At 37.2% G+C, this 15,857-nt stretch overlaps 1 protein-coding gene across 4 annotated transcripts in view; it reads left to right on the forward strand.

Moving 5' to 3' along the window:
- The window catches only part of TENT2 (terminal nucleotidyltransferase 2), a 36,185-nt gene extending 29,515 nt beyond the window's left edge, over positions 1-6,670 (forward strand). For 3 of the 4 annotated variants that reach the window (XM_063295565.1, XM_063295564.1, XM_063295566.1), the window contains 3 exons: positions 113-204; positions 3,702-3,781; positions 5,192-6,670. In XM_063295565.1, coding sequence (XP_063151635.1) covers positions 113-204; positions 3,702-3,781; positions 5,192-5,266 — 247 coding nt within the window. In that variant the 3' untranslated portion in view covers positions 5,267-6,670. Of the gene's footprint in view, positions 1-112; positions 205-3,701; positions 3,782-4,353; positions 5,054-5,191 lie in introns of those variants that run through there. The other variant, XM_063295568.1, reaches the window with a different exon arrangement.
- Positions 6,671-15,857: the final 9,187 nt, after the last annotated feature.

Here is a 15,857-nt window from a genome sequence, read left to right on the forward strand (position 1 = left end):
GGCAGTAGTCCACTCTGATACTTAAAGATCACCCCCAATGGTTTTTACGTGACAACATATGAAAAATCACACTGTATTCAAAAATTTTAGACAATTATTTTCCCTTTGCTAGTTGGAGCAATCAGATGATTTCAATCCGTGAAGGCAAAGCTCTTCCAAGACCTGATGGTATTGAATGGAGAAACAAGTTCATTTGCATAGAAGGTAAATTCTACACCCTGGTTGTAATTTATGTTTTCTAGAACTGTAAACTCTCTGCTGGTATAAGGTATTATGCTTTGCTTCCAGATGAGGAAGCTTGAGCATAGCTCACTCTGGGGCTCATGAACATTACAGGTAGTCCTTGCTTAATGACCACAATTGGGACTGGAATTTAGGTTGCTAAGCGATGCGGACATTAAGTGAATCTGGAATCAATTTTATGACATTTTTGCGGCAGTTAAACGAATCACATGGCCATTAAGTGAACTATGGCCATTAAGTGAATCACACAGTTCCCTATTGATTTTTGATTATTGGAAGCCAGCCCAGAAGGTCGAAAATGGCGATCACATGACCATGGGACACTGCAACTGTCCTAAATGTACGACAGTTGCCAAGCGCCTGAATCGGGATCATGTGACCCTGGGGATGCTGCAACAGTTGTAATGGTCATGTTTTTCAACACTGTTGTAACTCTAAAGGTTGCTAAACAAACAGTTGTTAAGTGAGGGCTACCTGTACATCAAGGGTGGGACAAGGTTTTGCACCCCCCTTCTTTTTTTTGAGCCTTTGAGTCAGTTCTGACTCCTGGCAACGTCCTGGACTAGTCTGTGCAGTTTTCTTGGCAAGGTTTTTTTTTTCCCCCCAGAAGTGGTTTGCCATTGCCTACTTCCTAGGGCTGACAGTGACTGGCCCAAGTCACCCAGCTGGCTTTGTGCCTAACGAGGAACTAGAACTTATGGTCTTCCAGTTTCTAGCCTGATGCCTTAACCTCTACACCAAACTGACTCTATGCACCTATGCTGTCTTTTAATTTGCTTGATTTAAACTGCCCAAAATGGAAAATTTGGGGAACTTTGCAGAAGGGTGCTGAGGATTATACATAGGTCCTAGGCTGCCTACTTCTACATTACATGGAAAAAGTATGAGGAACCTCAGGCTTGTATATCCTTTCCTTGTATGTAGTGGTTAGGAATTTAGTATTTTGATTTCTGGAAATCACCATTTATCATTTCAGTTAAACAGGCTAACTATATTCCTCTCTGCTAATTTGTTTTAAACAATGATAACACTGTATTTATCCTAAATAAAAATAGCCCTCCACTGAAGAAAGATGGAAGCAATATATAACACTAGAGATGTGCAAAATTTGTTGATCTGGGAAGAGAACATTCTGGAAAACTCTGAAATGTGCCCTTTTCCTCCAGACAATATTGAACTATCTCTTGGATCTTGCAGTTCCAGGGGCTGTTTCTGGAAGTAAATCCTCCAAACCAGAAGCATGTTCATTCATTCAGAACTCCTTGAATTCACTCCACTTCAGAGGATTTACTTCTTGAAATCACCAAGCTATTCCCAGAACAGCCTGGGATGGGTGGAGGTTTGGCATGGTCCCAAGGGACATTGAAAATTGGGTATGGCACTGCTGGTTATAATTAATCTCTGAAGACCTTCCAGGAAAGCCATGTTTTCACCTACTTACAGAAGGCCCTACGGGTGGGGGCTTTCGGTGGTCAGGCTTTCCAAGGATCTGCTACAGAGAATACCTGTCATAGGGCCCCTCCCACCATACATCTCCTGGTACGTAGGAATTCTTAACAGGTGCTCTCTACTTATTTGGGTAGGACCTGCAGAAACTGTTGGGGAAGTATGTATTATAATTTTGATAAATTCATTATTTCATATGTTTCTCCAATCAAATGTTGAATTAGGAAATTATCAGAGTAACATTTTGTTTTCAGGGCTCTGTATGACACCAATAAATCACAGGATTTCCCCTATGTTATACCACACATTTTATATTGAACAGATTGTACTTGGTGAGACTACATTTTTATTTCCATTTCTCTGTTAAGAGACAGCTGCCATTGTAAAAGTTTAATTTGTTGTGCAATAATTTCCTTTTGGGGGAATTTCTTTAATTCTTCTTTCATTTTAATCTGATCTAAAATTGCCTGTGTTTTTCTTTTCTTTTCTTTTTTGAGTTTACTATTATACTGTATAAAATATCCCCTCATACAAGCTTTACTTGCATCCCAAACCATTCTTACATCTGTACCTTTATTAAGATTATAAAAAAAATCTTTTAGCTTCTTTTTTACAATCTTCCATTACTATTTCTTTCTGCAACAGCATTTTGTTTAACCTCCATTTGAAGAAAATGGTTTTCCTTTTAAATACAGAAATCACTGGATTGTGGTCTGAAAAAATCTTTGGCAGTATCTTCACTTTATGAATTCTAGTAGCCAAATTCTTAGATATCCAAAACATATCAATTCTTGAAAAATATATCTTTCAGAAAAATAAGTGTATTATTTTGCATCACCATTTTTGTGTCTCCATGCATCTACAAGCTCTAGATTGTCCATCATGTAAAAAAAATTTTTTGGTAATTTACTTGTGTTATTTTAATACCTTTCTCAGAGGTTCTGTCCTTTTGTAGACAAATTACTGCATTCCAATCTCCCATTAAATACCAATTTTCATATGGTAAGTCCATTAGTTTGTCCATAAGTTACTTTATCTTCATTTGGAGCATAACTTCCCATTATCAGAGTCTTTGCCCCATGGCAAGTAGCTTCCACCCCCGCATATCTACCATAATCATCAATCAATATCAGTTCTGGTTGCAGTTGGGGGTTTATATGCAAAACAACTCCATTTCTGTTTTTAACTCCTGCTGAAATAAATTCTTCACCCACATTTTTACAGATGTAATATTTTATATCGTTTTTTCTAATAAGTGTTTCTTGAAGACAAACTACATCTTGTTTCAATTTTTTTTAATAATGAAATAATTTTCTTTTTTGGGAGGGAGCATTTGCTCCATTTATATTCCACGTTAGGCATTTAAAATCCATATTTATGCCAAAAACTTTAGAAAAGTCAATACCTGTAGCACCTAGCCTGGTGGTCTCCTCAGTTTCTTCTTGTAGCTGTTTAGGGTCCAGGGTGCTGCAGGATAAGACTACACATTGAAGAGATGAGTAGTACAAAAGTGGTCTTCCAGTATTAGAAAGCAAGCATGCTGGACAAAATGTTGCTATTCTTTTAGTACAAGCTTCCTTTAAACTGAATTAAGCACAGAATGCCTTCTACTTATACATACAAAATTGCACAACACTCTTCAAATGCAGTTTAATTTTTGTTCTGTTTTCACCTGTTGAAGTGGGGGAATTTTGTGCTAGAATGTCTTTTTTAATGACAATCTAGCAAAAAAAAAATATTATTCTAAATGTGCATTAGTTAAGACTCTGTCTTAACTAGGAATAGATGTAATCTAGGGATAGATGTAATCAACTAATAAAATGCACTAAAAAAATTCACTTGACCCTTCTTTCCAAAAGAGAATATATTAATTTTAAAAACAGCATTGAGAAAACATAGTTTTATATAATTTCAGTGATTCCAATAGGACTTTCCATGAATGGTTACAAAACTGCTTCTTTTTTTATATATGTAAATATAAGTAAAATAATGCATAATTTAATTTTTTCCAGAACCTTTTGAAAGAACAAATACTGCTAGAGCAGTACATGAAAAACAGAAGTTTGAAGTTATCATAGATGAATTTCGAAAGGTAAAAGCATACAGCAATCTAATAAAATGTTTTATGTAAGTTATTTGTATGTAACAGTTGTTCAGGAGAAAAGATTTATCTGTAATAGTAACAATGCATATATCTGTTCCGTTCATTTTTTAACACTTTGCATTCTTTACATGGCTGAGAACAATGCAGCTTGCATTTCCCAAACAGTTGCTCCCAATATACCTGACAAATGACTTTCAAAGTTGGAGTTTTCCTTAAAAATGGTAGCTTTATGACAAACGGTTCTCTTCAGAAGGCAAAAAATCATGCCAGTCAGTCCAAAAGCAGTCCACAGTTCTTTGGATTGTGGCCTCATGATTTCAGTTGTAGGCATGTCACAGTAATTCCTCTTTAATATACCTGTTTTTCTTTAGGTTGACTCTTTAAAATAATTAGTTAAGTAGTTACTTTGAAATCTTGTCCAGATATAGATTGATTTTTATTTACAAAGCCAAAAAGTGTGGGAAAGGGTGCCAATGAGGAATGTGCATTCGTTTATTCATTCATTTGATTTTAGATCCTGCCTTTTGTTCATATTCCTCCTTCCTCCTGTTTTTCTTTAGAGCAACAATTCAGTGGGCTGAGAAAGAGTGACTGACCCGAAGTCACCCAAGGAGCTTCTGTGACTGAGGGTGAACTTGAACCTGGGTCTCACTAGTGCTAGTTCCTTGAGAATGTATTATGTTTTCTGAATGATGTTGACTTTTCAAGACTTTAAGCAGAGATCTTTATTGGCATCAGAGTAGAGATACCATTGATCCTGGGACCATGGGCATGCCAAGCAAGTGCCCTATCCATAGATTTCTGATCCCTCTTCTCATAGTAGATGCTGTTAACGTATGGAGGTATCAGTGATGCTACTGTGCCCATTGAGATGTGCTGAAATGTGACAACAAAATGGCTGCAGTTCTGAGCACTTACCTAGTTCTCATTTTATAGAAGCAATAAGTGATGTCACCTCCTACAACCTGAATTTCTAAGTTGAAGTCATTTTACCGAGCAATTCTGGATCCATAGAACAGAACAGTTAATTCTGTGCCCCTGGGATTTGTTTGTTTGTTCTTTGTGGTTGTTTTTTATTGTTTTTGAATTACATTTTCCTGCTACATTTTGTATCTGTTTTGTTTTACTGTAATCCATTTTGGGAAGATAATTGTAGGGACAGAGGAGAAAGCTATAAAATATGGAAAATGCTTTTTTTCCCCCTTTTAAAAATAGTTTGATATCTCATGAAGATTTGCTTCTCAGAAACCATGAGGTTTTTTTTTAAAAAAAATCAAACACTTGTTGCAGTTTTTAATCTTATTCTTAGTACTAATGTTCTGTTGATCTTGTAGCGTGGTTTTAAAAGTATGGATATCCTAACGTAAGTATAATTGTATGGTCTGTTCTATCCTATAGTCATGGCAGAGGCTGAGAGACAGGAAGGATTTGAACTGTATACTACCTTTAAGAGCAACTATACAGAAAAGATGATTGGCTTCTGTCTCATTAAGTGGACTATTCTGAAATACAGCATATAAATACATGAAACGCCCGGGATGCGATTTTTCTCCCTTCCCTGCTGCACCTTTTTTAAGAAGAGATATTTCTTTCAGGTTTTTGGTAGGAAAAAAAATTGTAAAGAATTTAAAGAAGATTGCAACCTTTATGACATTAAACCAATTTGAACACTGGCTTCTGGAGTACATTAAATCAGTGACCAATAAAGAGACTACTGCTGTAATACAAATTTTGCAAAATCTGTTGCATTTTGATTTACTGTTACTATGTATTGTAGTATTTTATTCATCCACACCAAATACTGAAACAGAAAGATGAATGTATGACAGCCAGTGGTGATAATAAAAAAATAACATAATGGCATACATTTCCATTAGAGTAAGAAGTAAAAGCCTTTAGGCTCTGCTTTACAACTGCTAATTGCAATATGCACTTTAGCTCATTCCAGTTTTAACAGATAAAAAAAAAAAGAAACACCAGCTTTTAAGCAAAATTAACAACTTGGTCCTGATTATTCCTACTGATCCAGGCTGATTCTCATTCAAATCTTATCTTGTATCTGGCCTATGCTACTTTAAATTGCATATGAGAATCCATGTAATTAGTTGTTGCTCTGTACAACAACAGCAACAACAAAGAAAAGTAGATGTTGAGGAAAAAGGCTAAGCTGGAATATTTTGTGTTGGATTTGATATTTCCCAAAAACGCAGAATTTTATCACTCAGTAACAAGAGGCCCCAGCCTCTGTCTGAAGTAGTATATCCCAAATATGCAATTACTGCCTTTTTTTAAGAATTTCTGTCTATGGAACCTTAACTGGAATTTTATAACTAAAAGCAGTTGAGTAATATATTAGGCTGTAGTGTCAGGTGACCATATTCTAGTGGTCGTGTATAGTAGTCCTCTGGAACTTTGTTCTGCCTTCCTGAGGCAGTAAAAATAAAACAAACACAACAAAACTTAATGCCTAGGAACTGCAGATGTGATTTTTTTTCCTTTCCTTTTCTTTTTAGAAAATTAAGTAGCAAGAGTTTGATATTCCTTTCAGATCAGTGGTAGCTTTAAACATTATCATGAAGCAGATGGAAAGCAAGCACAATCAAGAGTGATGGTCCTCTTAACTGCACTTCCAGTATAATATGAAAAATGAAAACCTGAAAAGGTTGTACTGCTGCCTGTACATCCCATCTACTATAAAATCCTTGCATCACAATAAGTGTAAGAAGTGTAACTCCTTGTACTTCCTCACATCCTTTGCTGTAAGATGTGGATCTCCCCTGAGTCAGGCTCTCAAAATTTTCTTTCTGTGTCAATAATGTAGTAATGATGATTGCTAATCGTAACTGCTACAATAAAGCAAGGTCTTTTTAAGATTTCTGTTTCGTTTTCTGTGTAAATATTAGTATTACAGTATATAACTTGGGATTTAAAATAAATCTTAAATTTTAACTTTTTTCCAAGGAGTTTGGGACTTCTTTTAGATCTGCTGTAGCACAGTTTGTGCCTCTTATATTTATTGCAGACGAAGTACAATATGTTAACAAATGTTACTTTTCACTGATGTCAAACTTGCATTTTTTTTCTTTACGTTTATTGTGTTAAGTGGAATAAAGTTTCTGTATTGAAAATAAAGCAGTTTTTGTTACATGCCCTTGTTTTCTTTCAGACAGATGTTTAATTTCTTTTTCCTTTTCTTTCCCTGCCTTTAACTGCTAAGGTAATCATGTTTAGCCCTGCATAATAGACTTTGACAGTTGTGACCTTATATTAAAATGTGCATATTAATATATGCATACAAGGTCTGTGAAATGCTTGGAGTTTAGAGTGCACAGTGGCCCAAACATACTGTCTCTATGCAGCTCCTTAAAGCAGCTGTGCCTTTTCCCAGGATTGGGTTATTGTTTTAAGGAGTTACATACAGACGTTAAATTCGCATCCCTCTGCATCCAAAGGACTGCACAGCCTTAATGCACAACCTAAGTGCAACATCTTGGTAGTGAAGCTCTACTTTGTATCATGAATACAAGATAGACAACATGCAGCCTTAGCTAATTTCACATATCCTTAAACCAGGTTTCTCAGCCAGGGTTCTGTGGAACCCTAGCATTCCACAAGAGGTCACTAGGTGTTCCCGGGGAGATCACGATTTATTAAAAAAATTATTTCAAATTCGGGCAACTTCACATTAAAGAGGTAAGTTTCATTCTTTATCTTTAGTTTAAGAACACTGTTAATGCATAAACACAGGCCTACCCATGAAACAAATATAATAATTTTGTTACTTCTGGCCTATGTTTGAGCCTGAATGTGCAGGGGTTCCCTGAGGCCTGAAAAATATTCCAAAGGTTCCTCCGGGGTCAAAAGGTTGAGAAAGGCTGCCTTAGACTGATGTCCAAAGCTTCGAGCGGATCAGAGCTCTGCCAAGAGTGACTTCTCTTCCCTGATAGCCTCCTGCTTGGAGGGAAGGTCAAAAAGAACAGTAGTATTACAAAGAACTATGTTCTTCTGTCCCCCTCCCAATTATGGCCCCACTTACTTTTGAATTTGGCTATTTGCTTTGCCCCGCTATAGGTTCTGGATTCTGTCCCAGGTTGTACTAGTTTCTCTCTGAGGGCATCTAGCTGCTGAAAGAAAAACAGGATTGTGTGTGGAAGACAATTCCAGCTTGATCAGAGGTATTATGATTGCCAAATGGCCCAGGTGAATTGCATGGCTGATGCTTGCACATCCAATTAACATTTGCCATGTGAGATGAATTTAGATCTGAATGCTAGTTGTAGGTTTCCTAGATTAGGAATCATTGATAAGCCAAAATGCATGGAATCAGGCTTTCCTAATAGCCCAATATGTCTGCAGATATTTGTCTCTGGAAAAAGAACAAACTGCCAGAACGCTCTCTGGAGCAACTTGCAGAAATGTTAATTTTCAAATTTATGGATTTATTTATAGACAAATAAGGTTGCTGAATTTACACAAACATTGCACCACCTATATTCAGTCACAATTGGGGGAGGGGGAGGAAAAACCACTCCCAAGAGTAAGGAGCAAAGAGCGTTTATGATAATGTAGTCATTGGCTTGGACTCAGTCCAGAAACAACTTTTTCTAGTCTAGTGGTTTGAAATGGCTATTTGAATTACAACATGCAGTTTGTTTCAGAGGATATATACAAAGGGAAAGTACAGATTGTGTATTTGAATTTATTACATGACCTGGGCCCGGCCAACCTATTTCAAAAAGTAAGGGCAAAACATACTCTAAAAACAAGTAATTCTTTGGACTGAACTTAGGGAATCTAGCTGCAGCCTAAATGTCCACCTTTACACAAGAACAGACTCCTTTCACACCAAGGATGCACAAGTTTTTTGAAGCTACAAATTACAAGTGATACTGGGTAGTGTATCAAGAGTCATATTCACACACACACATCCAAAATAGGGTCAGGACGAAGAGTTAAAATGATACAAAATATGTAAGTATAGTGAATACAATTATTCCCCCATATTTACTAAAGAACGACTAAATCCTGCCCTATCACATTAAAAATTATATTCTATTGGCCCCTTTTTTGAAGGATTTCAGGAACTGCAGACAAAGTGCTGAAAGCCTTGGACCTTCATGTCCATCCCTCTTTTATCATACAGGGTCATGCTCTTGGCCTGGTGGGAAGCTGGAAATTGGTAGCCATTTCATGTGTTATGTACAGTTCCTCAATGAAGCAGTAAATTCAGGTGATAAGAAACATGATGGCCCTTAATATTGTTTAACCTGGTTGGTTACCTGATTGATAGAGCTAGACTTGGATGAGTGTTCTTTGTTGCAGTTCAGTACTCACTTTGCTATTCTATTTCAGCATCTTTTCATTTTCCAGCAAGAATGGAAGATGGCAGTATTAGAGTGATTTAGCAGTAGCCTAGCCATCAAAATGGTGGGGGGCTCTAGCTGGGCATAAGCTAGAAGCAACAACCAACTTGGAACTGCCAGATTCCATAGTGATTGGAATGCAAAGAACTGGAGATAAACCTAGGAAGAAAAGACAGAAATATTTTTTAGCTGAACTCCCAAATGGACCTGGCCTGAGGAAAGAACACCATTAGCCTCCTAACTGAAGAGGATAATCAGTAACAAGGCTGTTCCCTCAAGAATACAGAACTTGATCATCATGAGCAGCAGCTTGAGTTGGCTCTTGCACCTTGCTTGGCTACAACCAAATGGGACATGGGAAAGTCTGAAAAAGAGTAAGCAAGCACATATACACAGTGACCAGCTTCAATAGTTGATTCATTACTGAACAAGGGAAAATTAATGAGAAAGCTGGGAGCATGTATGAAATTCTTAGGAAAGGCAGGATATAAGCGTCAATAGCCTCAATCCAACGAGAGAAATTGCAGTATTCATTTGAGGTCAGCTGAACCATTGTATCTTGATTTTAATGTATATGAGAAATTTTATTTGCTACTAAAGCCAGTTTGGTTGAGTGGTTAAGGCAACGGGCTAGAAACCAGGAGACTGAGAGTTCTAGTCCCACCTTAGATGTGAAAGCCGGCTGGGTGACCTTGGGCCAGTCCCTCTCTCTCAGCCCAACCCACCTCACAGGGTTGCTGTTGTGGGGAAAATAGGAGGAGGAAAGAGTATGAGGTATGTTTGCTGCCTTGAGTTATTTATAAAAATAATAAAGGCAGGATAGAAGATAAATGAAATACATAAATAAAAAGATAAAGGCCACTGGTGGCCTGTGACTAAAATGAGATCAAGATCAGTGTCTTCCAGATCTGCCTTCACTTTAGACTGTTCTGGCCCTAGAAACAAGGTGGTGTTAGGACCCAGCAACAAGTCTTAAGGTGGCAGTAGCAGTTTGTTTCAACTTTCTGTTCTATTTAAAGACTTCTCCTGAGTCAGGAGAGCTGCCAAACTGTGGTGGGTGACAGTTTGCTTCTGGCAACCCTGGAGAATATCAAGTAGAAGGGAGAAAACAGGGCAGAGGAACTACCTGGGGAGAAATGGAGGCGGACTGCATCTCAGAATGTGACGAATCACTTGATATCTCTGTGGAAGATGAAGAGGAGGAACAGGATGGGCCACAGGGTGAAGAATTTAACAACAGGTATTACTGTCCTTCAAAGAAAACAAAAATCATCACTGCCAGATGGCTAACAAGAAGTTTTCAGAAACTCAGACAAGGAGAAAGAGCTTTATGCAAATGCAGTGAGGCCTCGGTGGAAATAAAGTTTGAAGAATGAGGGGGACTTTCATGGTAAATGTGTATGCAGCTAGTTGTGTTTCTGTCTGCACCAAAGGCATTTTTCTATTTAAAGATCTGACGTTGTGCCCCTTGGATTTGGCATCTCCTCCTTCCTAGCTGGGTTGTCATTGCATCTCAATCTCATTTGCTCTAAGGCATACATGTGTACAAGAGAGAAATGTACAAGTGTAAATGACTGAGGCTAAAAGAGACACTTTAATTTGTTCAGTTAAAATTATGAGGAGGCTCTGGGTGGGAAAAGCGGGAGAGAAGTTTGAAGTCAAGGGATCAGTCACTTTTAGGAAATGTCTCCATTTGTGTTTGGACTCTGTAAACCAATTATTTTCCAGTATGCTGTGCATGATTTGCTTAGTCCAGTAGTAACTGTTCCTAATCTCTTATCTGGGCATCACAACGGCTTAATGGAGGAGTTTGAAACATACAGCAATTTTAGCATTTAGAGAAAGGCAGTGTTTAGAAAAGAGAAAGAATACTGAATAAAAAGGCCTGAACCATAGATCCAGACTCTAACCAATGTCTAAAAGAGAGTTGGGCGCCATGTTGATGTGCATGTTCTGCTTTTATACTCTGTGCAAGACACATAACGGCCAGAACTGTGATGGTGGGGGGGCTGGTAATGTAGAATCATAGATTTGGAAGTCTTTGAAGGCCATCTGTCCAAATGCTGCTCAAATTAGGACTTGCAAAGGAAAGTACAACTACATAACCTTCCTGGCAAATGACCAAACAATTTTTCTGTTGTGGCTCTGCCTTCTCTGCCTATTACTGTCAGGTAGATGAAATTAGCTGCTATCTACAAGAATTAGTTGTTATCCCTTTTTATCAGTGCATTAAGACATAGATTTCCAAGCACCCCTGCAGATTTCTATTAACGAAATAAACCTTTTTGGACCATGAACAGCCTGGGGCTTTTAGCTTAAATATGTGCAGGACCCAGAAAGAAAACTGGTGATATGGCTTCCTAGGACACTTCCTAACGTCCCTGGCCAAACTTGTGAAACTGTAGTGTCATAATTGCATCTGTTTCAAGAAAAGGCTTGAAGATAGTTTACTATATACATACAGACAAAAAGAGTATTGTAAACTAATCTGGAGTAGTATACTGATCTTGTAAAACTTTCAAAACTTTGAAAGATTATATTTACTGAATAAAAAGTTATTTCAGCTGAATCCTGGCAGCTTTAGAGGTTTAACCTCAAGGTATGATAAATGTTATAAGTAATCTGAAGTATTATTTCCATCCATGGAATTTTGTTGGAAGAAAGGGTTGTATCTGTACACAGGTTATCTTAAGCATAGTTAGAGGAAGAATTGTCCTGGTTTGAGAATGAATGGCTCCCAAAAATGATTATGCAATGAAGCATTGTATTTAATGATTTAATTGATTTTATGAGAAATACTGAAATTAAAACAATAATTCCTTTTTTTAAAGATAACTATCAAATGTATAGCATCTTGAATAAGTTAAAGAAAACTACAGATTTTTTGCTGAGAATGTAAACAACGTAAGAAAAATGTAGGCTTCTCAATTATCATGGCTTAGCATATTTACTATTATCCTCATAAAAATAATTTATATTAACAATAAAATTATCTGCATTCTGTTAAGAAGGTAAATCCCAGTGAGTTCAATGGCACTTATTTTCAGGCAGACATATATAGATTGAAGTCCTAAAACAGCACAACCCTTTATGTATTTATTCAGAAAGCAATCCTATGAGTGCAATTCAGGCTCCTTCCAGGTAAGTGAATGTAAAACTGCAGCTCAAATTAGTTTTACATTTAATTTTATATTAATCAAATATTTCAGCTCAATTAAGAAAGCAAAATGAACATGGTGAGGGTTTTTTCTCATTTTACTCACTAAACAGAAGTCAAACAGGATAAATTCTAAATTCTTTATGGCTCTGGGAATGGGAATTTTTTAAGAAAAATTCTTTATAAAAGGGATTTCCCTTTCAATATCAATTTACTTTAATATTTATTATAGATTATAGATGTACTAGACATCAAACTAGAAAAAAAAACATTAAAATGACGTGACTCCTTAATATCCCACTTAATATAACCAGTAATCAATCCCAAAGAAATTTACTGTTAGTAAAGCATATTGCTAACTGCCCAGAGTCCCCCAATAGGAGGAGATGGGCGGGGACAAATTGAATGAATGAATGAATAAATAAATAAATAAATAAATAAATATAAATATATTCTATAAGATACAAAAGCAAATTTAGCAACAACTAGTACTGCTTTGTCTGCCAAGAGGAGCTTCACATAAAATTCAGCTGTTCATCTGGGAAATTTCCAAATGAGGAGTGTTAGCAGCTCACTACAATTTCTATCTGTATAGAAATTAAAATAGAGTAAAATGTGGGTCAGTGATTCAATATTCCAAACTGTCATGGGCAAATAATGTCAATTTATAAATCAAAGTGATAAATATGATGGAGAAATTTGAACTCAGATTTAACCACACAAAGAACTGACTTATCAACTTAATTTCTACTGGTTTTAATTAGTCGTGACATCACATTTACTGTTGGATAATCTTTATTTCATTAATAGTAGCTGTACATTAGATTTTTTGGGAGAAAAGATAATTGCTCTAGTAACAAACATACATTACAAGCAGGGAATGAATCTGAATTTCACCATCATTGAAACTGTGATTCCGTAATGAAAACAACTACAACAATTTTAAGTGTAGTCAATACATTCATAATATCTGATTGGTATTAGTCTACTAAGGATATTGGGCTCTGCACTATGGATACATGATTTAATTAGCAAAATGGATTCTTTGTGTGTGTGTGTAGCTTCTGCAAATCAGTGCTTAATGGAAATGACTTGTGTGAGTTGCTAGAAATGTTGGATGTGTCTGAGAACTCGCCCAAGTTTGCTGTGTGCTTCTTCCTTATAGCAATAGTAATAAATGCTTTTTACAAAAGCTATCTAGACATTTATCTGCAGACTGAGATAAAATTGAGTTAGAGGCATAAGGGCAGAAGACTCACCATAGTCTGCTATTAACTTGGGACTACTAAAGGATACTTAAAATCCTGTACTGTCAGCCCCTGTGCTGAAAGCAGGATTACATTTTATGGGAAACAGGATGGAGGCTTTCAAAATCAGCATTTCCCCTGTACCTCCTCAATAAACATTAATACCTACTTGTTTTGTGATCATTCCTTAATGACTTTTCCATCAATGGCTGTTTCTGGGGGGGACAGAGGAACTTGACTGCAGTAAGACACAACTCAATTTTTGTACAGATGTGTAAGGGACAGAGCAGTAATTCAACACAGCTGTACAATGTACCATTGACACCACTCTGGGCACTTATCAAACTTCTTGCACAGATTCTTTTAATTTTCAAGCTGATCAGCTGCAAAGCAAAGGCAGAACTCCAGCATCATCTTCTTTTCCAAGAATGCCAGAGGACTGCGTATGGATTCCATAGGCATTTTTAAAGAATAAAAATGGTGGCAGCTCTAGTTCCCTCATTTGTTTGCCCAGTTAATCAGAAGAAGAATAAAAAATAAAAGACAGAGGCTAGAAGCGGTGGCAGGGAGTAACTTCACAGTGGTCTTTTATGCAGATTTTTATCAGAGATCATGGCCATCAAGGCAGAACTTACATAACATTGTCTAGAAATTCTTGATGTGTCCATCAACTGAAAAGTTGGGTATACTGCAATCAGTAGAGGACTTCTCTCTGTCAGAGGGAGAATATCTGTCATTCTCCCTCTGCAGATATTATGCAATATATGACATTCATTACAGCCAATGATGGAAAAGGCATCCTTTGTTCTCCGTGTAATCTGACTTCCATGCCTAGAAGTTTTGATTGCAAGGAACTCTATACCTGAAGATGTCCAGAGTCAGAATTGCAAACTTGATCCTGCTGATGTTTTCTCCATATAGTGAAGCTTCAATTTGAGAAAGAAGGTTGCCTCTTAGAACATGATAGTGGAAACTGATAGGGCATTTGGCAAGCTGACAACTGGTCTCTTTGCATTCTTTGGCACTGTGGCTTCATTATCCTAACAAGTAACTCAGTAACTGACCTGATGCAATCCCAATTTTGAAGGAACTGCTTTATTCTTTTGCAGAAGTTTGTTTCACTCCTGAGTGTCTGCTAGAGTTAAGTCTAGCCACCTCCACATCATTATGCACTGGGAAGTTTGGTTCATTCAAAATAAAAAAGCAGGAGATGTGCGAGGATGGCCTGAGACTGATAGACTGCAGAGCATCTGGCCAATCTGTATGAGAGGGAGCACCACATTAGAAAGTGTGAAGAATTGTTGCTATTATTGTACCTGGTCAATATTTCTTCTAATTAAGCCAGAGTTCTTTCACTATTGTGCTGTGGAAGTAAAAGGCAGAGGTCCAGACATGGCATCTTTCTGCATATATTATCATCAAAGTATTAACATATTTGACTTTTATTCCCCATTAAAAATAACTTTGAAACTCTAAACCAGACCTCCAATATAATTCTAGAAGGCTCCAAACCAAGATGGGAAATTTGCCTGCTTTTTAGTGAGAATAAAGCTATAGAGGACACAACAAAAAGCTGCTAGAATGGAGAAAATTAGTCATATTGTGTGTATTTGTAATAATCCATAAACACACCTTTAAATTTATAAAAGAGCACAGAGAATAGTGTATTGGAGAAGGTGCCACTGAGCAGAAAAGCAGGGCCAAGCACCCGGCAGAGCCTGCCAACAATTGTTGTCCTAGGCTTTTCTTTAAAATGGACTCAAGGAGGACTGAGTCACAGGACATGTTCAACCTGCATATTTCCCAGGATGTCCTGAAGCAATGCTACATCTAGGATATGGCAACAGCTAGCATAGTACTGCTATCTGTTGCTGCCTCAGGAACACACATAGGAAGATGCTCATCATACTGATGTAGGAGAAGACTTATTGAAGAATTCCCGCAAATCAAGATTTAACTTCCACCTTTACATATCTCCTGATAGATATCACAGATTGCTTGTGTCAGTCTGAATTCATCTCTCTTTTGTTTTAAACCAAAGGGGCAAACAGGAGTATTTCCAAGCAATTTGGCAAATTTCTTCATTTGTTTTGTCTATGGTGACTTCCAGTTGGAGGTGCTGGTCCATCTGGGTATCAAGCAGAACCTCCCACTGATCATGCTAAGCAGCTTCATGGTTTCAGATAGGGAGCATTGCTGCTGAAGCACCAGCATTTTGCTATATTATCTGTCATAAGGAGGCTAGTGTTAGTACTGGGGAGAAGGCCTGGCTAGTCCCACCTCTAGTTCCTGCTTTC

This window comes from Candoia aspera, chromosome 2 (genome assembly GCF_035149785.1).
Source record: "Candoia aspera isolate rCanAsp1 chromosome 2, rCanAsp1.hap2, whole genome shotgun sequence".
NCBI lineage: Eukaryota > Metazoa > Chordata > Lepidosauria > Squamata > Boidae > Candoia > Candoia aspera.